This window comes from Acomys russatus, chromosome 4 (genome assembly GCF_903995435.1).
Source record: "Acomys russatus chromosome 4, mAcoRus1.1, whole genome shotgun sequence".
Lineage (NCBI taxonomy): Eukaryota > Metazoa > Chordata > Mammalia > Rodentia > Muridae > Acomys > Acomys russatus.
The window spans coordinates 61,760,470-61,785,331 of NC_067140.1; the positions used below are offsets into that span (position 1 = coordinate 61,760,470).

General features: G+C 43.8%; 1 protein-coding gene across 1 annotated transcript in view; it reads right to left on the minus strand.

The window, feature by feature from the left end:
* Positions 1 to 24,862, minus strand: part of Shc4 (SHC adaptor protein 4) — a 92,888-nt gene that overhangs the window by 42,651 nt on the left and 25,375 nt on the right. Inside the window, exons 2-4 of the mRNA XM_051144534.1 lie at positions 21,594 to 21,664; positions 4,315 to 4,378; positions 3,099 to 3,218 (exon numbers count right to left, since the gene is read on the minus strand). Coding sequence (XP_051000491.1) covers positions 3,099 to 3,218; positions 4,315 to 4,378; positions 21,594 to 21,664 — 255 coding nt within the window. The remainder of the gene's footprint in view (positions 1 to 3,098; positions 3,219 to 4,314; positions 4,379 to 21,593; positions 21,665 to 24,862) is intronic.

Sequence of the window (24,862 nt, forward strand, 5' to 3'; positions counted from 1 at the left end):
GGGCATCGCCTACACCATCTTTGCATTTATTGTTTTTTGTTTTGTTTAGACAGGGTCTCACTGTGTACCCCTAGCTGTCTGGAACTAGACCAGGCTGGCCTCGAACTTACAGAGCTCTGCCTCCTGAGCTCTAGGATTAAAGGCATATGCTACCATGCCTATTATCTTTTATAAAGACAATTATATTAGATTTTATGGTTTGTGTGTGCACTTGGACATGCTCACTCATGCCATGGCACACATGGAGCTCAGAAGACTTGTCTGTGAGTCCCTAAACAGCCCAGCTAGAGCTAGCTGTGCAGGGAGCCCCACAGATGCAGCTTTTATGAGTCCTCATCTATACTGGATGCCCCACACCCCACCCCCGCCCCATGCAGCTACCTTTGAAGTCATCCATGCTCCTGTAAGTAACCCCTCACCCATTCTGTAAGTAGGCTCAACAAACTCACTGCTCAGTAAACTAGAATAGGATGGAATTGATGGGTCTGTCATCGGTGCCTTAACCTGGGACAAACAAGTTTGTTGTCATCTCCCCAGCAAGAATCACACAACACACCTCCACTATGGTTAAAGGACAGTGGAGAGAAGAGGCAGACTGGGCAGTGCCTCACTCACCACCATCTGCACCACAACCTCATTGTTTTTACATGCCTCCCCCCCCCTATTCACTTTAGTCTCCCCAGGAGACATTTAGAAAACAATTAGCTGGACTTGGTGGCATGTGTATACCTTTAATCCCAGCACTTAGGAGGCAGAGGTGGGATCTTTGTGAGCTAGCCTGGTCTACATAGCAAGTTCCAGGACAGCCAGGACTACTTAGAGAGACCCTGTCTCAAAGACAAACAAACAAGAAAGAACATGACTCTTAGATTCTGCATATAAGGCTGTCACCACGATATTCCCAGCTTTGCCTCTTACAATGAGCAATTTGAGTAGCTCAATGAGATGCCATCCCTAAACACAGTGAGTCCCCATAGTACCATATGCAAGTAAAATCACAGCTACAGTTATGTATACAGATACCTTGAGGTCAGAAATATAAGGATGTATGAATGAAATTTTCCTTGTGTTGCATCTTCTACATTGGCCCCTCAAAGTTATGCAACCATTACACCCACTCTAGGTATCACCCACACGTGGATAGATGATCTACACCCAACCAAAACAGGACTCTTTAAGTTGTTTCATATTTAACAGTACCCTTTGAGGTATCTTGCACTACTGAAGGAGCTGGACATTTCATCCTGGTTTTAAACTTGAAGAAAAAAAAAAAACAGCAATGAAGTTGTTGGCAATTTTACATACTATGCTTTTTCCCTCTTGAGTGCCAGGTATGTATCTAGCAGGGCCTTGGAGAAAGAATGAGTAAGCAATATTGGGCCCTGCATCGCCAGCAATGTGCTGAGTAATTTGTATTCATTACTTCACTTAATCCTCTAGGTAACCTTATAACACAGCATTCAAATCCAAGAAGCCTTGTAGATAAGCACTGTGACCAACAGGCCGCCAATGAGGAAAATGGGAGCCTCATGATGGAGGGTAATTGTCACCATGTGGCAGAGCCTCTGTGGTGTCAAACATCTTAAGTGGCTTGCCATTGCCAACAAGATTGAACCACCCACGAGTCCTTGGCGAACAGTTCTCCCTACAGCAAAAGTGACTTTGGATCACCCTCAGTCACCACATATCAGACACAGAGCAACATCAGGCATGAGGACCTAAACGCTGTAGTCCCCATACGTACTTAGCCCAGCGTCTATGCGTCTTTTACAGTTGTTACAATAGTGTGGCTCCCTTGTGAATAATGTTTGCAGGAAAAACCAGGCCAACTATACCATCATCAATCATGAACGAAGAAAATGATGCCCACACTGTTACAGCTTGGAGAGCTTTTCAACTAAATGACCTGGAGGGCGACACTTTCTGCACAGATTTTGATGAGCTGCTTTTGTTTGGGGCGATTCTCTGAGCCCAACTGCCTCCATCTTTAAGAGTTCAGCTGTACCCATGCGCAAAAGATCAGTCAACAAGAATAGTGACGTTACCTCACAAGAAAGGGACACGGAGGATCACAGGACCCTCAGCAGAGTATTCAGCCCCTCACAACCAGTTAAATGCCATTTGCAATTTTGCACATGGAGATGCGCTAGAACTTTCTCTCTCTCTCTCTCTCTCTCCCTCTCTCTCTCTCTCTCTCTCTCTCTCTCTCTCTCTCTCTCTTTCTCTCTCTCTCTCAAGATTTATTTATTTATTATTTATACATATTCTGCCCGCATGTGTGCCTGCATGCCAGAAGAGGGCACCAGAACTCATTGTAGATGGTTGTGAGCCACCACATGGTTGCTAGGAATTGAACTCAGGACCTTTGGAAGAACAGACAGTGCTCTTAACCTCTGAGCCATCTCTCCAGCCCCAGGATTAAACTCTTTAAGATGGAAAGGACTAGGTAGGGGACTCCATCAACACAGCTATAGGAGAGTCATCACTCTTTTTGGATGCAAACCTTTCAGTGTGACTGTTTTAAGGCCATCCATGCTCCTGCTCTCTGCCCTTCACCTATGCTTGGTAAGTGAGCCTAATAAACTCATTAGTTCCCCAGGGTGAATTTTGGTGAAACTGGACCTCAGTTTGTCAATGGGACCTTATAAGTAAGGGAAGAAAATGTTGCCTAGTCCCCCCACTCCCAGAGAAAATTCTCATAACACCATACCCTAATACATTAACCCAACACCACCTTTGCTCCTGGTCCTTCATCTGACCCCAGGCCAATGACCACATTGAGGATTTTAATTGGCAAACAATATTAACCATTTCCCCTTATCTTTGGTTCTTTATACAAAGCCAATCAGGTGCAGTAAGTGGCTTTGTAGGTAGTTAAAGTCCCCAGCAATAGTTAATAACAGTGTTAGGAATTCTAATTACTGGTGTGCATAGGCAAAAGGCAATTTTTCCCTTTGTGGCTTAGTAAATTGTAAGCACACTCTGATACCTCACTTTCTTTATTATCCACAGATTTGGGGTGGGGTGTGTGTGTGTGTGTGTGTGTGTGTGTGTGTGTGTGTGTGTTATGCTAAATTGTGTATCACTGGCTATCTTACCTGTTGGTTGTCAAGGTTCATCAGTGTCAGGCTGCATGTCGAAACGGTGAGTTTTATATTCATTCCTGAAAACTGAAGATTGCTTTTGCCAAGAACTGTTGACAGGAACTTAACGGGAGCCTTTAAAAATAACAAAGCACCGCTGTAAGGTATGGATGTGTAACACCTCCTCTCTGTTTCATTTTACATAAAAAACATACACTAGAACAGTTGAGTGGTAGGACTTCCTCGAAGCCTTGGTTCTCCATGGGACGTGTGGATATGGAAGGACAGACGTGAGACCCACAACACCAGCACATGCTGCCTGAAACATCTGGGCACAAGGTTAGAGCACATGCTGTGCTATGGGCACTGCAGTATCTCACCAAACTTAGAGAGTTTTCTGCTCTTATGAAAAGCCCTGGTTTGACTACAGAAGGAAAAAAGTATTTTCCAACTGCCATTCCTTAGCATACAGGCATCAAATTAGTATATCTTTTGAATTGTATTATAGTAAAATGCTGGCTATGAAAGAAAAGTGCTGTCTGGGTCATTTACTCGAGTTTCATAAAATATCATTAAGTAAATTTTGGCTTGAGATTAGGCTAAAATTTCTAACAACTTTTGAAATGACCCCAGACATACTTCTGCCCCTTAGTAATAGTGGCATTCTCAGCACTGATTATCACAAAATAAAATACTGATCAAATCTGAAGAATCTATACGACGATCTATAACCCACATTATCAAATATCCAGCCAAAATGTAATTCTTTACATAAAAACAAACAAGCACATTTTTCTAATTAGCTTTCACCATTAATAAATGTTTTTATATTATATGTGTACCAAAAATTTTAATTATTTTATTTATTATTATCATTTATATGTGTTTATGAATGTGGGCATGGGTGTAATCCCCACAATGGGGAGGCAGAGACAGATCAATTCCTTAGGCTCACTGGCCAGCTAGCCTAGCCTACTTGAAAGACCCTGTTTCCAAGACAAATGAATAAATAAATGTTGAGGAAGACAGAGCCTCCACAGCCACAAGCACACATATATGCTCACATTCAAACATGCATGCACATACATGCATACACATACACAAAATTCTCAGGCAAAAGGGGGTTTAAAATGAAAAAAAATTAAAGAATCCCAAGAATAAAAGGTCTATTTTGATACCATTTTGCCATAGTTAGAAGGACATAAAACAAGAAGCTCATGTAAATATTCACCTTTCGCTTCTTAATGGCTCCGTGGGCCCCAGGGACAGCTTCACACAGGCGGCTTATTGCTTCCCTAAAGACAGAAACCAGAGAGAGTCTTAGCATCTACCTGCAGTTTGTAAGTGGTCACGACCAGCGTTCGCACAGATGCAATGGTGTGGCTGGCATAAGGACTTCTGCTCAGTCCCACACTACAAGGCACCATTCCTAGTTCAAACCCAGGAAGACTTAGCAACACTCTAATACTGAAAAAAAAAAGTCTTACAAGGAGTCTGTGATTCGTTCTATTGATCTTTTTTTGTCCATTGGATTTTCAGATTTATTTTGGTGTGCTGTTGATTTTTAGCAAGCCAGGGCGAACCATTCTTTTCCTGGAATACATCATGATTCTACCCAGAGCAAAATCCTCACCATGGTGTTGTGAATGGAGGGAGGTCATATTATTTCACCATAAAAGGCAATTAAATATGAATGAACCTGACAGTAGAGGGAGTGTACAGGGGATGGGAAAAGCACCGGACTTGAAGGTGGTCTCGAATGGAGCCATATTGACTCAGCTGCTGCTGCAAGCGGTTGAGCTGTCATGTAATTTCACGGAGCGGAAGAAAATCAATACCAAGTTCCCTCCTGTGCTTATTTTCTGACCTCGCTATATACTGCACTTCCTGAGGAGCACACACCACTATTAATAAATTAGAGTTGCTGGCTAATGGAGGTGCTGAAGGGGCAGGCGCTGTCCTCCTCAGAAAGACCATTATGATGAGACCGATCTGCTTCAGGGTTGAACATTCATAACGGACCAGTCTTTCGCTCTGTAACACCTGCCTGTTCCCAGAGCAAAGGAAACACGGTCATTGTTTAAATGAACAAACCACATCTGTGCATACACTGTAATGATACATCATATTTATATTTTGTGATATATTTAAGATATTTTATGATAACTCAAGGAAAGAGAGGAGCCATCAGAACAAAGACTGCAGACTCACTTCTAAAAAGCCAGTTAGGGCAGGTTGGGGCTCAGTGCTCTAGGGAACACTCTGCAGCAGGAAGCAGAATGCCAGAAGAGTCTGGGCATCTTTCTACACAGCATGTTCTAGCTCAGAATCTCTGTTTTTCTCTGAGTAAATCCGACTTTTCCCCGAGGCGTTATCTTCTCCTTTCCCATAACTGCTTGCATTTATAACTTACTGAAAGAAAGAACCGCCCTTTGGTTCAGTATATTCTCTTGGGAGCCAAATATATTGTTTCCCCAGCCAACTTTTGTTCTCTGGAATTAACAGAAGGATGAGGCAGGAAGTTGGGCTTTCTTGTTTGGTTACTTGATGTTTTAGACATTTAAATGATCATTTGAATTGATGAGATTCTTATAATTGATCCAAGTTGACCTCTAGAACCTGCCAGAATAACTCACCTAGCCTCCTCACTGTATTGGTAGAATTCAATAGAGTATTGTAAGAAATGGAAGACTGCCTACTCCCCCAGAGCCAATGAGAGTACCCAGTGAGTGGTTTAAAATAACAATAGAAATGGGGATGGATGCTGATGCTCCTACACCCCCAAATTGCTAATTAGTGTTAGAAGTTGATGCTTTTCTAATAGTATCTTGGGACTTCCCAAACACTCTGGTTCTCATACATCAGCTGTCAGCATCTTTTAATGAAACCAGCATTGTGAGTCTGACTCAAAGGGAATGGTCCTTCTCAGGTGTACGGTCCTGGCAGAGTGGCCATTGGAATCTCAAACACAGACGCATGAGCAAAGACAAGAAGGCACCCAGTACGGGGTGGAGGGAGCTGACACACGAGACAACACTGGAGCCTGGAGAGGGAAGCAGGGGCGAACGAACGGGCAGAGAGACAGATTAGCAGCTCAAAACACTTTGTTAAAACCCTGATAGCAAATGCATTAGTGCTTAGTTCCAACAAAAAGCAGCAGAGGTAATATATAAACAAGTGAAGACGGCTGTGAGCCAGTAACATTTTATTTTTAGGAGTAAGTGCCGGCCAGAGATGGCTGCTGGGCCATAGTAGCCATCCGCTGCACTAAACCACTTACACAAGAGAAAAGTTTAGTCTTAAGAAACAAAGCAGGGGCTGGAGACATGGCTCAGTGGTTAAGAGCATTTGGCTGCTCTCCCAGAGGTCCTGAGTTCAATTCCCAGGAACCACATGATGGCTCCCAACCATCTGTGATCTGATGCCCTCTTCTGGCATATATGAAGACAAAGAACTCACATATTTACAAAATATGTGAATTAACAAAAAGAAAAGAAACCCTGTCTCAAAGTAAAATTTAACAAAACAAAGCATGGCAGGGTAGTTCCATAGTCTAGCACTCAGGAGACTGAGACCGGACAATCCTCGGTTCTAGGCCAGACTGAGCTACGCAGCAAGACACTGTCTCAAATAACAAGAGGGAAAAAAATGGGAAAATGTTCATATCCATTATGATTTTAAAACTGAAAATTAAACAAACTACAAGATAGCTCATGCACATTTAAATTTTAAAAAAGAAAGTACAAAATCAGTTTTTACAAAAAATGAAAAGTCCTAGTAATATATTTATTTATTGTTAGGGACCCACTGATTCTAAGGCGTAATTTGGTCAAGTCTGATAGATATTGGGCCTGTGATGTGACTCAGTTAGTAAAGGCATTTACTGCCCAGCCTTATGCTCTTAGTTCAATCCCTGGACCCCACACGGTGGAGGTAGAAAACTGACCCCTGCAAGTTGTTCTCTGACCTCCACAAGTGCACTGTGGCACGCGTGCCTCTTAGGATGACCTTCCTTCTCACTGACAAGGCACGCTTCTATTTTCAGTTGCCAATTACTGTACTTGGCAGAGAGTTAGGTGCTGGCAGGATTTTGCTGTTGTCATTTTTATGGCCCGTCACTGGGCTTCCTATTTGTCAATGCTTGTCCTTCCACACCTGCCCAAAACATGAAGGTCAGGCAGCCCTCTATGCCTTAAGTCAAGCCAAGAGATGGGTCTTTTACTGCTGATTGGCTATAATAAAAAACCGACGGCCAGTAGCTGGGGCAGGAAGTAAGATGGCAGGACTTCCAAGCAGACACAGGGGAATGGAAGGAGGCGCAGGAGAGAACAAAATGATGGGGAACAAGAGCAGGGAGGTAAAAGAGCTAGCCACATGGCTGCGACACAGGCCAGGAAGTTGGGTAAATCCCAGCAAAAGGCTGATGGCTTTAAACTACAGGGGAGTCTCCGAGTCTTAAACCGCATGCAGGTTGCAAAAGTCGCACAGTACATGCCACCACCACCACCGCCACACACATATACACATTAAATAAATGTAAGTGTAAAACATTTAAAAATAAGAAACATAAAGTTTACCGAAAATTTGATGGGAGAGAACGTGATTGAAATAGTTGAATACTGTGTACATAACAGAAACACTTTAATTTTAGAGTAAAAAAGCTGACCCATAAGCACGTGATAGATAACATGTAAAGGCTAAATACACTGATTTGGGATGTTAGGTATGTGAACCACAAAAATACTAGGAGGAGCTCTATAAAGCAGTGGAATAGGGTATGTTGGCATGTAAGCGGCCTGCCTCTAGGTTGCTTAGCAGCCTATGACTTCATCACCTACTACCACCAAGTGTGTGTCAGACTATAAAGGGACCAACCTGCCACCTTGTCTGTCTGTCTGTCTGTCTCTCTCTGTCTGTCTCTGTCTCTCTCTCTCTCTCTCTCTTACTCCTTGGGGTACCCCTCCTTCTTCCCTCTCCCCTCTCCCCTTCTACAATAAATATCTCCATATCATATCGGTTGCCTGTCATTTCATTTTTAATGATAACAGGGTAGACATTCAAATCTGACGTGCTGTACATTCAGACTTTGGAATGTGTCATGTTGGTACATTTATCCTGTACAGTCAGCACTACAGAAAGCACTTATGAAGTTATGTGGCTGTGCTTCCAGCCCGTGAGTGAGCTCAGCACTTCATCAAGGAGACAGAAAGAAGGTTGGGAGTTCACACCCAACCTGAACTACATTGCAACATTGTCTCAAAAACAAAAACAAAACAAGCTTACAAACACTAACTTGGTTGTTTATTGGTGCTTCTTTTTTCTTTCTTTCTCTTTCTTTTAAATGTTTATTATTTCTCTTTCTTTTAAATGTTTATTATTTATTTTATTTTAAGCGTTTATGTGTACCTGGGTGTATATATGCATGTATATTACATATGTGCAGAAGTCCACAGAAGTGAGAAGAAAGATGGCATCAGATCCTCTGGAAGTAGAGTTGTAGGCAGTTGTGAGCTGCTATGGGGGTGCTGGGAATTGAACCTAGATCTCCTGAAAAATCAGCAAATGCTCTTGACCAGTTGAGCCATCTCTCGAACACTGTACTATTATTTCTTGTTTCTGATGCTAGTATATTTAGGTATAAACAAGATAAATAGTGTTTTATTCCCATGTGAAATTGGTTGGTGATCTTTTTAAAATGTTTTCGGTGGCTGTGACTTGCTTTGTTTGGGTTTTGTTGTTTTTTGAGATAAGACCTCCCTGTATTCAGGCTGGCCCTGAATTCTCGACTCCCCGGCATGCTGTCACTCTCTGCTCTGGCCTCTGCTACATCAACAACGTCAAGGCAAGTATTTGACTTCATTTTGTGAAGAGGAATCTAAACTTGAACAAACTCAACTTTCACCATCTCCTAATAAGGCAGCAGATGATGCCAGAACTGGGGGGAGCAAATCCAGACCCACACTTGGCAGGGAAGAGACAGGAGAAGGAGCCTCCAGTTCTGAGACTAGGGCAGCATGGGTTGGTTGTTTTTTTCTTGCAAATGCCCCAACGGAGAGATGGGTTCACACTCTGGACAACCAGTACAGCAGCAAGGCTATAATGAACTGTTAAAGGGGAAATGGTTGCAGAGGTCTACTCCGTATAGACTATGGTTGCCTAGCTTTCTCCCAGCCCTGGCAGGTACACTCACATTTGTGCAGTGCATTCACACAATGTAGGCCCCTTGAGGTTCCTGTGCCTTCTTAGAGTGTAAAGGTCTCTGGCTATCGCAGTCCTCAAAAGAATAAGGAGAGCTTCTGTCTGTGCCTATAAACTTGTTTTCTTTTTCTTTCCTTCTTTTTAAGATTTATTTGCCATATTTTTCGGACTATAAGTCGCACCTGACCATAAGATGCACCCAGTTTTTAGAACAGTAAAACAAGAAAAACAGTAAAAACAGCAATCAGACCATAAGGTACACCCTAATTTTCCCCATCCCTCCCCCCACTTTTGGGGTGGGAAGTGCATCTTATGGTCTGTATTTTTATGTATACAATGCTCTGCCTACATGTATACCTGTAGGCCAGAAGAGGGCATCAGATCACATTATGGATGGTTGTGAGCCACCATGTGGTTGCTGGGAATTGAACTCAGGACCTCTGGAAGAGCAGCCAGTGCTCTTAACCTCGGAACCATCTCTCCAGCCCAAAACGTGTTTTTCAAAAATACTTCATTTTGGATGGGTGTGATGATGGCACATACCTACAGTTTCAGCATTCATGAGGCAGAGGCAGAGGAATTGCTGAAAGTTCAAAGTCAGCCTGAGCTATATAGCCTCTTCTTCTCTCTCCTCTCCTCTTCTCTTCTCTTCTCTCTCTCTCTCTTTCTTCCTCCCTCCCTCCCTCCCCCCCCCTTGGATTTCAGACTCCAAAATGAACCATAGGCTATCTCTCCCAAAGTTATACAAACAAACTTTATTCAGTTTTAAAAGATTTGTTTCCCACACCAGCCTCCTAGAAAACATTTTAGAAGCTGTTTCTGAATAGCCTCTCACATTTCTGCCTCCTTTGCTGATATCTGTGTTAACTAAATCAGAATCCCAGTCATAGGATACAAAGGAGCCTGCGTTTACTGTATTTTGTTGCATTTTTCACAAAGATCTTTTCTGTCCCTGAGATGGGGACATAGAAATTAACTGTAACACTGTCAAGGATGAGTAGGACTCTCAGTGACTTTCGGAACCTTAGCCACACCCCGAGCCCAAGGCACTAACTGTAGAAAGACATACAGGGGACAGGAGGGATCTCTCTCAGAGTTCAGAATGCCATGCTGCCTCAGCCTGTCCACCCAGCCAGCTTTTCTGCACAGGCCTTTTGGAGCTGGAGTGGGAAAGGGAGGGGAATAGGGGACACACACACACACACACAGACAGAGAGAGAGAGAGAGAGAGAGAGAGAGAGAGAGAGAGAGAGAGAGAGAGAGAGAGAGAGCCTGACTCTGAGCACAGCATCAACAGTGGCGACTTTGTTCATTGATTCTCCACGTGAGAGGGAAAGAGAGACTGGGCTGATGTAGGAGAAGAAGAATTCAGCTGAAGGTTTAGTGTTGAGACTGCACAACCCTGCCCACGCCAGAAGACCAAAAGAGAAATTTTGCCTATCTCCACAAAGTCCAAACTAATCATCCAAACAAAGCCATCTTTCTTTCCAGACTCTGACCATGGCAGGACTTAAGTTAGATTTTTCTTTTCCTATGTCTCTAGCCCTTAAACAGTTGTCCTCTGGAAGCCATGTTGCCTAGTCCCTGTCCCCCACCGCCACCCCCTTTCAAGTTTAGAAGAAAGTGGCCCAGTCAGGAGAATAGCAGTGCATTTCAAAGGAAGGTGCAGCACAGCAATCCTTTTGCCTAGTGAAAATGCAGTTCTTCAGTAAATAAGAAAACCAGAAAACAAGCCCAGGAACCCAGGTAAAGGGCCCAGCAGGAATCATTTAAGGTTCCTCCTCACCCCCATCCCACCCCATAGAGAGAGATGGACTATGTCTGCCCCCCACCTTTGTACCTCAGTTTTGTCTAGGCAAACAGATTTGAGACTCAAATTTCAATCACAGCAAGAGCATTACCAGATTATTGTCAAAAATACTCAAGCAAAATAGAATTGCCTGTAATTCCCAGGGGCATTCCCTGACTTTTCATGCCCCCCTCCACCCCCACTCCCCAAATCCGGAAACGATGATGGCTGTCTCCATCTGTGCCACCTTAAGCTGTTGGGATCATGCTGGGGATGCGAGAAATCTTCTCCTCCAAAACATCAAGACCTACGTGGTGACCTACGTGTTAGATTTTTGTCCAGCTTGGTGGAATGAAGGGCCGGCTGTGAAAGCCCTCAGCCGGGACACCTTAGAACCCAGCTTGCCTTCGTGGTGATAAGAACACAGTGAGCGTAGTCAGGGCTCACAGAGTGGGAGCAATAAAAGACCTCACACTCCCCCTGCGCTGTTATCAAGAGGCATCACCAGCACCTAAGGAAGGGACACCCGGCTTTTAAAATACATCCTTTCACTTTAGAAACTGGCCTCTCTGGTCCCAGAGCTGCCAAATAAAGCCTTTCAGTGTGCCAAGCATTTACTCTCACACTTATCACCCCCACTCCGTCGACTTGAATTGAATTATGCTTAAAAATCTGACTCCAACGTGCTTTTGCAATCCGACCTAGCTTATTGTCCACAGTTGCTCTGTCTACTCTGAGCCTTTTTTTCTTTTGGCTAGGAGGCAAATGCAGACCCACACATCATGCTAGGACCTGGTGGAAAAAAATCATTTTCTCCTGAGTATCACATTTCTCCAAGTCTCTCAAACTAATAGATGGTATGATTTCTGGCACCCCTTCACCATGATGTCTCGAAAGAGAGTCATATGTTTCAATATCGGAACACCTACACCCACAAACTGACAGCTCACAGGGTTTGCAAATGGTTAAGCCTTGTGAAAATGGCAATAAAGAAGCGGGATTGGTTCAAACAAAAAAAATCATCAATCACAAAGAGTTTTCCTTAACTTTGGGACATGCTGGGCTTCCTTAAAACAACTCTGCTTTACATAAAAATATTCAAAGTATTATACATCTTTGGTGTGGGGAGTTAAAGACCGTACTGATTTGCTGTGCGACTATTGACATGATGTTCCCTTTGGGGGGGCGGCAGTCAAGGCATATCAGTGTCAGAGAACAGGCCTTGCATGTAGGAAGCACAGGTTCAATTCCTAGCTCTGTAGGGAGTGGGAAGTGATGGTGGAGGGGAAGGCAAGAGCTTAAGGCCAGCTAATTCAATTATCCACTTTATTCACCCCAATTCATTCTAAATAATGAGTATGTGCTTCTAAAAATTAGGCCTATCTTTAAAGAAGGAAGATGTGGCCCCATTTAATCCTGCTTTGGACTGTTTGCCATAGAGATAGATGCCTGCAATATATTTAGAGACAGCCACTGGTGGGATGAACAGGTAGCCTCTGCTACGTCTTTCCTTTTAAAGAATGAGCTCTCCTAAAGCACAGTTGACGCATCTGCCACAGATGTCACGTGGGAGCTCCATCGTTTCAACATGTACATATGTAGCCCTGAGAGGAGGCGCTAAGTGGCCTGGCTAGTTAAGCCTAGTGGGAGAACAACCCTGATCTGCACATCTGCTCAGAGTTCCTATCATAGCCATTTAAATAAGCCATGACCTAGCTGAGAAGGTCTTAGTAGCCCCACCAGTGCCTGGTTCAAGTGCAGGTATCAGGAGCTATTCTTAGAGATACTGGCTTTGCACATCTGGGCTGGAGACTAGCAACCTGCAGCTTAACAAGTTGTGCAAACAGCTTCAAAGCACAACCCACGGACCCGATGACACAGCGGATGACAACATTCTCTCGGCAACACTGCTCAGGGTGGCTGGCTCTGCTCAATAGCTTTGACCAGATGGCTGTATTTGTGGACGTGAAGGAATTAGGGTACCCGTTCCTAGAGGCTGCAGTAGGGAAGGCTGTGTTGCCTGTACATTTAATGAGAGTCCATTGTGGAGAAAATTTGTTTTCAATTCAGTTACCCTTTATACTAGGATAGATATTTGGCATGATTCCCCCCCTGGCTTTTCCCAGCTTACTCAGGGAGAGGGTTTTTGTTTTTTGTTTTTAAGTCTGAACCTCTTTGGTCTCAGCACCCTTCCCCACACAGGTGGTGACAATGACCTGAATTCTCTCTCTTACCTAGCAGCCTGGGGCAAGAGACATCCATCTGCCCCTACAAATGTTTGCAAGCACTAAGCCCTGTTTCTTGGCCTTGGCTGCTCAGAGCAGAACACCAGAAAGTGTTAGTACGCGTTGCAGCCAAAATCTCATTTCCAGGCTTTCTGAGTTAATTAGTGCAGGCTAGGCCTTGGGGCCTGTGAGGTTTCTGTTTGATTCTTTGCATTTGAGACCAGCTCTAATGTAGCCAAGGCTGCTCTCCAACTTGTTATAGCTGAGGATAGACTTGAATTCCTAATGCCTCTGTTTCTCAATTATCGGTCTACAAGTTTTCAACCATCTTCCAAGTACTTCGAACCAAGCCTTAGGTGTACAGCATTCAAAGACAGCAGTCTGTAAAACTTCTTTTAAAAAGTCCAGATAGTAAATAATTTAAGTTTCTCAAACCATACAGTCTGTCACAACTCTGCTATGATGGCTTTGAAGGAAAAACAAAAACAAAAACAAAACAAAACAAAACAAAAAACCAAAGATCCCAGCCATAGCAATATATAAAGAGTAGAAAGGCACAAACAACATGTAATCAAGAAGGCATGGTTGTAATCCCAAAAGCACACACTGACACCGCTATGTAAATTTAATTTCTACACAGCGCAGAATACTTTTCTTTGTATTTCTTTTCATCTTCTTGAGAGTATCCAAAGCGCTCTGGGCTGACAAAATGGAAAAATAAAAACCAGGCAGGAGGTGGAGTTCAGCCCACAAAGGTCAAAAGAAAGTGTTGGAGACTGTGGATGGCTGTGAGCTGCTGTGTAGATTCTGGGGACCTGACCCAGGTCCTCTATTCAATCGTGGATCCGTCTCTCCATTTTCCATCCCATTTCCTTCTTGTGGATTGACAAAGAAGGAAACCTTCCTTTTTTTTTTTTTTTAAGGCGAGGGTGGTGGGGTCTTTAGTATCAACTAACCTTCATTAAGCTATACCACATACACCTGTTCAAAAACAAGGGCTTTCTGTGTGACACACAATCCAACAGGAGACCCTCATTTTCAAATCAATGAATAGGTATCCTTTGCAGCTGAGTCTCAAAGTGTGGGCATCACGTAGGACCTTAGACACGCACAGGCTGGAGTTAAAACTTCAAGGGGTGGCTGGAGAGATGGCTCAGAGTTTAACAGTACTGTCTGTTCTTCCTAAACGTCCTGAGTTCAATTCCGAGCAACCACATGGTGGCTCACAACCAACTATAATGAGATCTGGTGCCCTCTTCTGGTGTGCAAACACATATGGGGACAGAATATTGTATAAATAAATAAATCTTTAAAAAAAAAAAAAAAACTTCCAGGGGGCATCCTCCAACATTCTGTTTCTAACAAGCCCTTTTGTGATAGCTGAGAATGTCTGTGCCCAGGTAGTGGTGGCGCACATCTTTAATCCCAGCACTGGAGAGACAAAGGCAGACGGATCTCTGAGTTCGAGGCCATCCTGAATGTGCCTAAGGTTATTTTTACTTCTCCTTTGCAGAGATTAAAAAAAAATGCTAAATATTCTCAGCTGCAGATCTATAAGCCTTGTGAAGGTATTTTAGAGAGAGTCACACATGAGGAAAGAGTTTGACATTTGAAAGCCAATTCCAACTGAAGATTAAATGTCTTCTTACTCTGTTACTTCTGGCTTTTAACATTTTCCTAACATTTGCCCCTTCAAATTTTCTCCCTTGGAGGTGAAGGGCTGAAGATCACCAGACCCAGTTTCCACTCCTACCGTTTATGGACATGGGGCTGCCCTTTGGAAACTCTCAATACCGCTAAGCCTTGGGATTGGCATGGCTAGTATGATTCGAGTTAACATTTAGCTTATGAAGGTTAAGGTTTATATGATGAAAATGCTGATAATGGTACCTATAATTAATAACACACTTCTGGCCACTACTTGATAACTGGACACCACATCTGGTCCCTCCACTCAGAAAGAGGTTGAGGCACACACAGCTTGTCGCACTTGACTGAGAAGTTACTCCTATTGCTCACAGTCCCCTTTCCAGGCTTCAAGTTCATGAAAACCAGACTGGGGGGGGGGGGCATGGTGCATTTATTCTTTTCCTTTGTGTAAAATTCATATGCATAGAATCAAACGCAGTGCTGAGCACCCAAGGACCTGAGCCTTTTGCCAAAGGATCATTATTCTAAAATTCTGGCTCACTTCAAGAATCCAGATCCTATATCTTAGCTTCTTTTTCTCTCTTTTGCCTTTTTCTAACCATGAATGATCATGAAGCCTTGAAGACCTTCAGAGTTACCTGAAGGTAGGAGCTCTAGAACCAAGAAGTAATAAATATTTACTGATGGTCCCATGGGCTCATACGTTTGAATGCTTGATCCCTGCATGGTGGAACTATTTGGAAGGATTAGGAGGTGTGGCCTTGTTGGAGGAGGTGTGTCACTGGGGGCAGGGGGGGGGGGCCAGGGTTGGCTTTGAGGTTTTTTTTATTAATTTATTCATATTACATCTCAATTGTTAGCCCTTCCCTTGTATCCTCCTATTCTTCCCTCCTTCCCACTTCCCTCCTTCTCCCCTCCCCTATGTCTGTGATTGAGGGAGACCTCCTCCCCCTATATATGCTCTTAGAGTATCAAGTCTCTTCTTGGTAACTTGCTATCCTTCCTCTGAGTGCCGCCAGGCCTCCCCATCCAGGGGACATGGTCAGAAAAGGGGCACCAGAGTTCGTGTGAGAGCCAGATCTCACTCTCCACTCAACGATGGAGAATATCCTGTTCATCGGCTAGGTTTGGGTAGGAGTTCGAAGTTTACTGTCTATATTCTCCTTGGCTGGTGCCTTAGTTTGAGGAGGACCCCAGGACCCAGATCCTCCTGTCATAAAGTTCTTCTTGCAGGTTTCCAGAACCCTGTGGATCCTTCTATTTCCCCATTCTTCCATGCTACTCTCACCTAAAGTCTCAATAGGATGTCCTCTCCTCTGACCCACTTTCCTGGTCATTAGAAGCATGGACTAAGAAACTGTGGCTTTGAGATTTTTAAAAGCTCATTTCCAGCCCAGTCTCACTCTCTCTAGGGTAGAAGATGGGGATAAGATGTGAGCCCTCATCCTTTCGGCTCCCTGCCACGATGGTCACGGCCTCTCTCTGAAACTCGAAGCCAGCCCCCCTACTAGGTGCTTCCTTTTATAAGTTGCCTTGGTCATGATGCCTCTTCACAGCAGTGGGACAATAAGTAAGATGCATGGCCTCTGCGATTTCCTTTAAGCTCAAAGTATCAAGTTGTGTTCTTCAGGATGAAAGCTGCACCTTCCTGGCCCAGCTCTACTTCTTGGGTTTACCCTGACGCATCTACTCCTCCTCCATCGCCAGGCAGGTTCCCACTGAGACCTGCACGATGAGGCGCCCTGAGAAGAGCAAAGACTGTCATCTGTAGTGGACAGTTAATCCAGGGAAGGAAGCTGAACTTCGTGTGTTAATGACTTACTTGATTTCTGATTTGTCTCTGTGTTTTTGATTTAGGGCAAACTGAAGTCTTTTGCTTAACTTCGTTTTTTTAACATTGTGGGGAGGGCATTTTTATGGAGGAGAGCAGAGGACTGCACCACCTGCCACATGCTTTTCACTTTCCCCACGCCTCTCTTTTCCGTTTGCTTCTGATTTCCAGGCAGTTTGAAGACATATACAACTGTGTGCTTTTGTTTCCTTAAAAAGCTTGTTTCTCTGTACCAACAGGAAGTGCCTTTTTATGTGAACCTTCTTTTGCTGACACACCTGAGATCTGGGCCAGCATCAGGGCTGGAGGCCAGGATAAGAATGATGAGAGAGGGGATAGAGCGATGGCTCGGTGGCTCAGTAGTTAGGCCCAGTGGCTGTTATTTCAAAGGACTCTAGTTTGAGTCCCAGCACCCACATAGTGGTCCCACGGGACCTGAGCCCTTCTTCTGGCCCCCACTAGTACCAAGCATTGCACGTGGTACACAGACACAGGCCTTGAGACTTTCAAGAAAAGAAGGAAAAAAATAAAGGGGGGAGAAGAGTAAGCACTCAGGAAATAAGGTGGAAGACAGATGCTATAGACAAGGTGAACCTATTTTTTTTTTAATATATATGAATTCTAATATAAAAGGAATAAATAAGTGGTTCAGGAATGAGAAAATGGCTCAGAGGCTTGACGTGACTTCAAGATGCCCACTCGACTGGCTGTGCTGGTCTAATGTTTATGGGAGAGAGGAACCCAATGGAAAGATTCTGGACTCAGATAAAATATTTCCATCCAAGTAATGCACAGTGTGAACATATTACTGTATTCTAACATCCACATGAAGAATATCTCAACAAGACCTGTATTTTCAGAGAAATTCCACCTCCCCCACCCCAATGGCATTACTTTTAGCAATGTGTGAGCTCTTTGGAGGCGAGGGCGGGAATGCAAATATTTTTCAAACTCTTTTTTTTTCACAGATTGTCTCACTATGTAGACCAGGCTGGCCTTGAACTCACAGAGATAGGCTTGCTAATCAGTACTAATATTATGAAATTGTTGTTGTGGATGATGATGGTGGTGGTGGTAGTGACTTCCTTCTTTCTTCTTTTCTTTCTGTTTTGTTTTGGTTCATTGGTTGGTTGGGTTTTGTCGTTTTGTTTTGTTTTTTGTTTGGTCTTTTTTTGGGGGGGGGTAGTACTGGGAATCAAATATTTGTACATATTAAACCAAGTTGTAGCCAGCCCCTAAAATGTATATTTTAAAATAACATATGGCTAATAACTAAGATTATAAACCATATTGTTCAGAGCAAACTAGCAGTACAAATCAAAAACTTTTCAAACATTTAAGGTATTAGATCTAGTCAAGACTCCAGAGACAGAAAGCAGAGAGTGGCTGGCAGAGACTGTGGGGGTAAGAAGGAAGCGAGTGGGGAGTTAGTGTTTAATGGGTACAGGATGTTGGTCTGGGGAGATGAATACATTCTGGGGGTGGATGCTTGTGATGGTTATACAACAGCATGAATCAACACACATTCCCTGAGCTTAAAAAACGGTTAAAATAGTACATTTGTTTTATAGATTTAACTACAATTAAAGAAAAATTGGAGCACTAAGAAAATGTTCAGCGTGATAGAGGCATTATACAATAATGTTTATAGTTTTGTAATCTCGTATGTAGAAGTAAAGGCTGGAAGAAAAATTCTGACACAAAATAATAGCAGATACCATCTCTAGGTGGGAGTGTAAGCTGCCTTTCCTTTGATGTGTTTCATGTGTTAATGTTCTTATAACCACTCAGAATCTATACAACTAGGAAACAATAAAGTTAGGACATGCTCTGCTGTCTCCTGAGCACTATTGTTAGAGCCACAGTACCGGCTTTTACCTGCAAGCACATTGTGTAATTCTGTTTCCCACCTCGAATGTTATGTTCCTCAGAGAGCACACCCTTGTCTTTCTCATGCGGGACCCATAACGCTCCAGCAGTCTCGGGTACTTAGCGGGCCCTTTATAAATACTCAGGTGAAGGAATGGGTCTGTGTGTAAACAGATGGGTGAACAGGAAATAAGTTCTTGCTGTCTCCATCTACGGCTCCTGCGTCTATAAGACATATTAAAACTGAGAAATTTATAAATCGTGGGAATTTATGTCTTACAGTCCTAGAAGCTGGGAAGTCAAAGATGAAGGTACCAGCAGATTCAGATCTGGCAACATCTTCCTCTTTTGTAGAGGAGGACCTCACATGGAAGATGCAGCCAGCACCTCCCTGTACCCCTTTGAAATGGGCACTAAACCCACCTGCAAGAAGAGCTCTGTCTTTGTGACTTAACCACCTCCTAAAGGCACCATATCTTAACACGATCACACCATCCAATAAGCATCACTCTATCAATGGGGCAATTCAGACTGTCATTTACGTGGGTCAGAAAGGTCAGCATTTTTTATTTTTATTTTTATTTTTATTTTTTTTTTTTGAGCCTGTGCACCCACCCCAAGCACCTGTAATCCTCCCTACAGATGCCTAGAAGGGCTTTCTCAGGTGCAGGCTTGTTGACATAAAACCTAAATAGGTTAACAGGGTGCAAAGTAGTCTAGAACCTGTGTCCTTTGGAGGATGGCACAAAGGGTGCAAGAATGTGAAAAGTAGAGTATAAAAGAGGAGGGATGTTGTGGCTACCTCCAGACACAGGACTTGCAGCCAGGCAGAAACACATGTTTAGTCAATAACTATCCACCAAGCCTCTTCTATAGTTCAGGGCCTGAGGTAGGTGTCATAAACACAATTATATGTCATTTGTTTGACACATAATAAAAGATGGTAACATCTTCTTGATGCCACTAAATTCGATGTTTATGTGCTGTTATGGTACTTAAGAGATTAGACATTTATGTGTTTGTCCCCCATTTATTTCTGCTTCCTCTGACATTTGTGCAATTATGACTACTAAGCAAGGTTCTAAAAGGAACACCAACGATGAGTGAGGAGAAATCCGGAAAGGCCGAATTGAAACGCTTCCTAAGAGTCCAACTCAGCATTCCCTGGATCTTTTCCAGGGACCCTAGGGATATATGGGTTCATTTTATTACATCAAAACCTATTTTGGTCTAAATAACCTAGGAACATTTTGAGATGAGGTGTTTTAAGACCACAGCACAGGAATTAACACGTTACTGTGCACCTCGAGTCTCACAGATAGGGAGAAGGGTCTTTTTTCCCCTCAGGCTTCTGGAAGACAGGACATGTCTATGTCTGGGATCACACAACATGAGCACCAGGAAAGGCTATTCTCTCTCAGTAATGAGAACAGTCACCTTTACACAGGTGGCTCACAGTCATGGATCCAGATGGGAGCTATGGCAAGCCTCTGAGGTACACTTGGCACCCTGTGCAACAGACATCCCAACATTCACTCTGCGCCATCAATCAAGCCATCCCTCTCACCTCATCTCCTTCCCACCACAGCTTTCTGTTGCAGCATATCTGAGCCCATCGTGATCCCCGAGGTTGTGAATTGTGAAAACTTGTATTTGATCCCATTGTGATTCCTGAGGTTGTGAATTGTAAAAACCTGTCTCTTGTTCGGTGTGGTTGAGCCCTAACACACCCCATTAATCCAAGAGCTATCTGTACACAGGATTTAATAAAGTTAACCCTAGGTCAAGAGGTGGAGCAAGAAACCAGCTGACAGGAATTAAAGAGTAGGCGGGACTTTGAGTTGGGTAAATTAGACAGCGTGCAGAAGTAGAAGGGGCTTTAGTTCTTTAGGTCCTCAGCTCCTTGGCCTTTGGGGTGTTTTGGGCTTTGAGCTAGCAAGCCTTTGGCCTTAGGTTTTTTGGCCTTTTCCTCCTGGGCTGTCAGCTGAGCTAGTGAGCCTCTTGGGCCTTTTCCATCAGGGCATGAGCTGAGTAGGAAGGTCAGCTAGGTGCTTTCTCTGCCTCTCTGAGCTAGCAGGTTTTCACCCCCACAGCTATTTCCTGAACCTTTATTGGTAAAATAGAGTGACTGGGATTTTCTTTTTAAACAACAGTTTTTCCAGAATTCGGTGTCACTTACCTCCCTTTCAGTCCTGGATTTAAAGTTGAGCCTAACAAAGCATGCCTTGTACTGGTACTCCGCACTTGAGCCCTGTGTTTTAAGGACTCTGTTACTTCTACTAAGCTATGTGGGGTGACTCTGGGTAGCGATCCATGCACTCCCTTGTACAAAATGGAGAGCTATCCAGGCTGGTTCTTGTGTCAAAGACAGAATAAATAGGGTAGCCTGGCCTTTATGATGTCAAAATCGCTTGCTTGATCTTATTCAAGCAACCTCTTTGATGTGTTGGACACTCTTTTTTCTTGTTTTAAGATTTTATTTATTTATTTTATGTCTGGGTATTCTATCTTCATGTGTATCTACATGCCATAAGAGGGCATCAGATTCCAGTATTGATGGTTGTGAGCCACCATGTGGTTTCTGGGAATTGAACTCAAGACCTCTGGAAGAACAGACAATGCTCTTATCCACTGAGCCATCTCTCCAGCCCCTGTGTTGGAGACTATTAATGGTCTATTTCTAGGGACATTTTAAACATTTTGGTACCTGGAAATACACTTATTTCTGTGGAGTGGACCATGATCCACCTTGTAAGTCCTCCTATGTAACACTAATGCTTTTCCACACAGGTCTGAAGCTTTGGCACAATGAGGTAAAGCCAGTCATGCAAAGTCAGTGGGGCACTCCTCCCTCCTAGGCACACTGGTGACTTTGAAGACGTCATAAGAGACCCACAGGAGACTTTAAGCTCCAGCCCCTTGAAGCCTCTCCAGTTCTACTCTCATACCTTGTAACTTGGGTTCTCATTCCAAAATCCAGCGACCTCATTGATTGCAGAACCTCAATGCAGCCCATGTACTAGAAAAAAAAGAAGAAGAAGAAGAAGTAGGACACAAATACCACAACACAATCTCTGAGCTACACAGTGACTTCCTGGGCAGCGACTACATAGCTCCTGAGAGCAGCTGTGTGTGTGCGCATCACCTGTGCCGACATTTCTAACCACCAACATGTACGTGTGTCCCCTTGGCTATAAATATAAAACATCAGCTAACTACAAAGTATGTACAATCTGGAGTACCGGGAAAGTAGGTGACAAGGATGGCCTTGGTCTCAGAGGTTGGAAGTGTGCATCTGAGGTCTTCACATTGTGCGTGGTGCACACTCACACACTGGCTTTGCCACATTTTCATTTAAAAACCCCAGCTTGTGACCCAACTTTTCCACATTGGTTTTTGTCCTTGGTAAAAATTAAAATACCATTAGAATTGTTGCGAAAGCTAAATTATTTCACATACAGAACGCTTTTTTAGGACAATGCTTAGTAGGCAAAACTGCCCAAGTGTCAGAGGAAGCAGAGGTAAATAGCAGACAAATAACACAGGGATCTCCAATCTCCTAAACACTGGAACAAGTGTATAAATGCACAAAAAGACAGAATTGAGTAACATTAAGACAGTCTTATCATCTCTTGTAAGATCACTGTAGTGCAAGGCTGGGTGTGGTGGCGCATGCCTTTAATCCCAGCACTCGGGAGGCAGAGGCAGGAGGATTACTATGAGTTCGAGGCCCGCCTGGTGTACAAAGTGAGTCTAGGACAGCCAAGGCTACACAGAGAAACCCTGTCTCAAAAAAAAAAAAAAAAATCACTGTAATGCAAAAGAAAAAAAAAAAAAAAAAAAGCATGCCCAAAAACAGTGCTTGGTTAAGTTTAGCTTAAACAGGGAGTATTGGAAAAGGAGTTGTGACTTCTAAAACAAAGAGAGGGGCAAATTGGGGTATGGGTAAAGAGGCTGAGGTCGGTGTGAAGTGGGGAGCAGTGAGTGTATGAAGATGCTCCCTGAGAGAAGGAAGGAATGCTAGCCCACCTGGAGGAGGGATGGTAGCAATGAGCAGGGGACGAATCCCAGTGACATCATGGAAGGACATAGCACAGGATTCAGCAGTTAATTGGCTACATAGAGTAGAAGGGTGAGTCAAGAATGACTCAGCCACTTCTAGCCAGGACACAGAGGAACCTGGAGTGCCATTAATAGGACCAGGAGGGACAGGAAAAGAAGGTTATGAATTGCTCAGGAGCCCATTGAGTGCAAGACATCAGTTGGGGAGCCAGGAAGTAAGCGGCTGACAGCTGAAAATTGAATTTGGTATCCCCAAGAGGACAAAGCAGGACAAATGAGAGGGAGGGACACAGTCCCAGCTTTCTAAGCATCTCTGCAGGTGAGGCTGTGGGGTCCTCTCGAGGAGCAGCAGTTGACTCTGGAGAGCGCTACACTGAAAATTGCCTCGGAAAGGTTATGAGTGCCAAGTGGTGTAAATGAAAGGGCTCTCGGTGTTCAGAAATGAGGTGCCTCCTGTTTTGCTGGCCTTTGGAAGCCACTCAGCGTCCCTTGGTGTTGGGGAGAGGAAAGGGCGCTCTCCAGATCCTTTATCGATAGGTATTTCTGAGTGGACTCTATAGTTGTCTCATCCTAAAACTGGCTTGGTGTTCAGTTGCTGCCACAAAGCTGGTGTTAGGGAGACATTCTCAGGCAGAACACTCCACCCCCACCCCCGGAGTTTTACTCACCATGAGGTCTCTGATATCAACATTAGAAACATTCTGTATACTTAGTTCTTAACTCCCTAAGGCTCAGGCACAGCAGGAAGTAAAATGTTTGGAGACTGGGACTGACTGACACCTAAGACTCACTAGAAGAGGGAAGGTTGGTGGAGGGGCTCTGTTGGAAACGCATGTCAGAATCACAGGGAAGGAGGATGCTGGGGGTTCACGCTCCACAATGAGGCAGATGGGAACAACATGGTCCTCTCTACCCTCCTCATCCAAGAGCCTGACGCATTCGCCCCGCCTCCTACACACCAGTCTGGGGAAGAATGGAATCTACACACAAGTCAGGGAGCAGGTCTGCGCTACATTTCTAATTCGTCAGGGTGCCTAGTGGGTACTGAGGTAGGTGCCTTCCCTGACAGTTATAAATCGCTAGCTCAACACTGACCTATCTGTACATGTCTGAAAAGCGACAGGCACTACATTTTCTGACTACACTCATACTCTGACACAGGGATTTCTAGTGTGTGTGTGTGTGTGTGTGTGTGTGTGTGTGTGTATTTACCTTCCCTGTTTAAATCCCTTCACATCTATTACCAAAACAAAGTCATTACTATCAAAGCCTAGATCTTGGCTTTTCTTTATTGCGCTTACTAACTAAGCGTTCCATTCTCACACTTTGATATAATGCTGGCTTCCATCCTTGGCCTCAAATCCACTCAACTTCCCAATGGCAGGGCTTCCCACTTGCTGTTCCCCCTGACTAACTTTTCACTCTACAGGTCTAATTCTTCTTCATCCTGCACATTTTAATTAACATGGAATGTCCTTAGGTCATCTCCTGCTGCCCGTGAGCACACTCTTACCTGTTTCTTCCATGCCACTGAGTACCAGATTTGTCTCTCAGTTTGCTTGCTTATTTCCTTGACTGTAAGCACTGTACATAGAAGGGCCTGGGACTGTGCCCAGATCCCAAGAGTACTCAGCAAATACCGAGAGAGAAAAGAAAGGAAGGAAGGAAGGATGGAAGGAAAGAAGAAAGGAAGGAAGGTCAAATCTGTTACTCTACAGTAAGCATCTGGTGCTCTACAGTATGTACCTGTATTTCTTTTATCTTTTTTATTTTTTTCCTATTGTATCTTTAAAATGGGTAGAGAGAAAAGAGAAGTAGGGGAGGCAGATGAAGGTTTGGTTAAGTCTCTTCACGCTGTCCTAAAGGAGAGTAGGAGCATCAAGGTCTCAGAAAAAGAGTCGGGTACTGCCTTAGTTTCTTTATGTTGCTATAATAAAGGACCGTGACAAGAGCAACTTGAGAGAGAAAGGTTCTACTTTGGCTCTCAGTTCAAGGGTACAGTCCTTCATGGTGAGGATGTCACGTCAATAGGAGCTTGAAGCACCTGATCACAGGACATCCATAAAGCAGAGAATGATAAACAACTGTTCTCAGATTTCTTTGTCCCATGTATGCCATCTGGAATTCTAGCTAGGGAATTCAGCCACTCATGGTA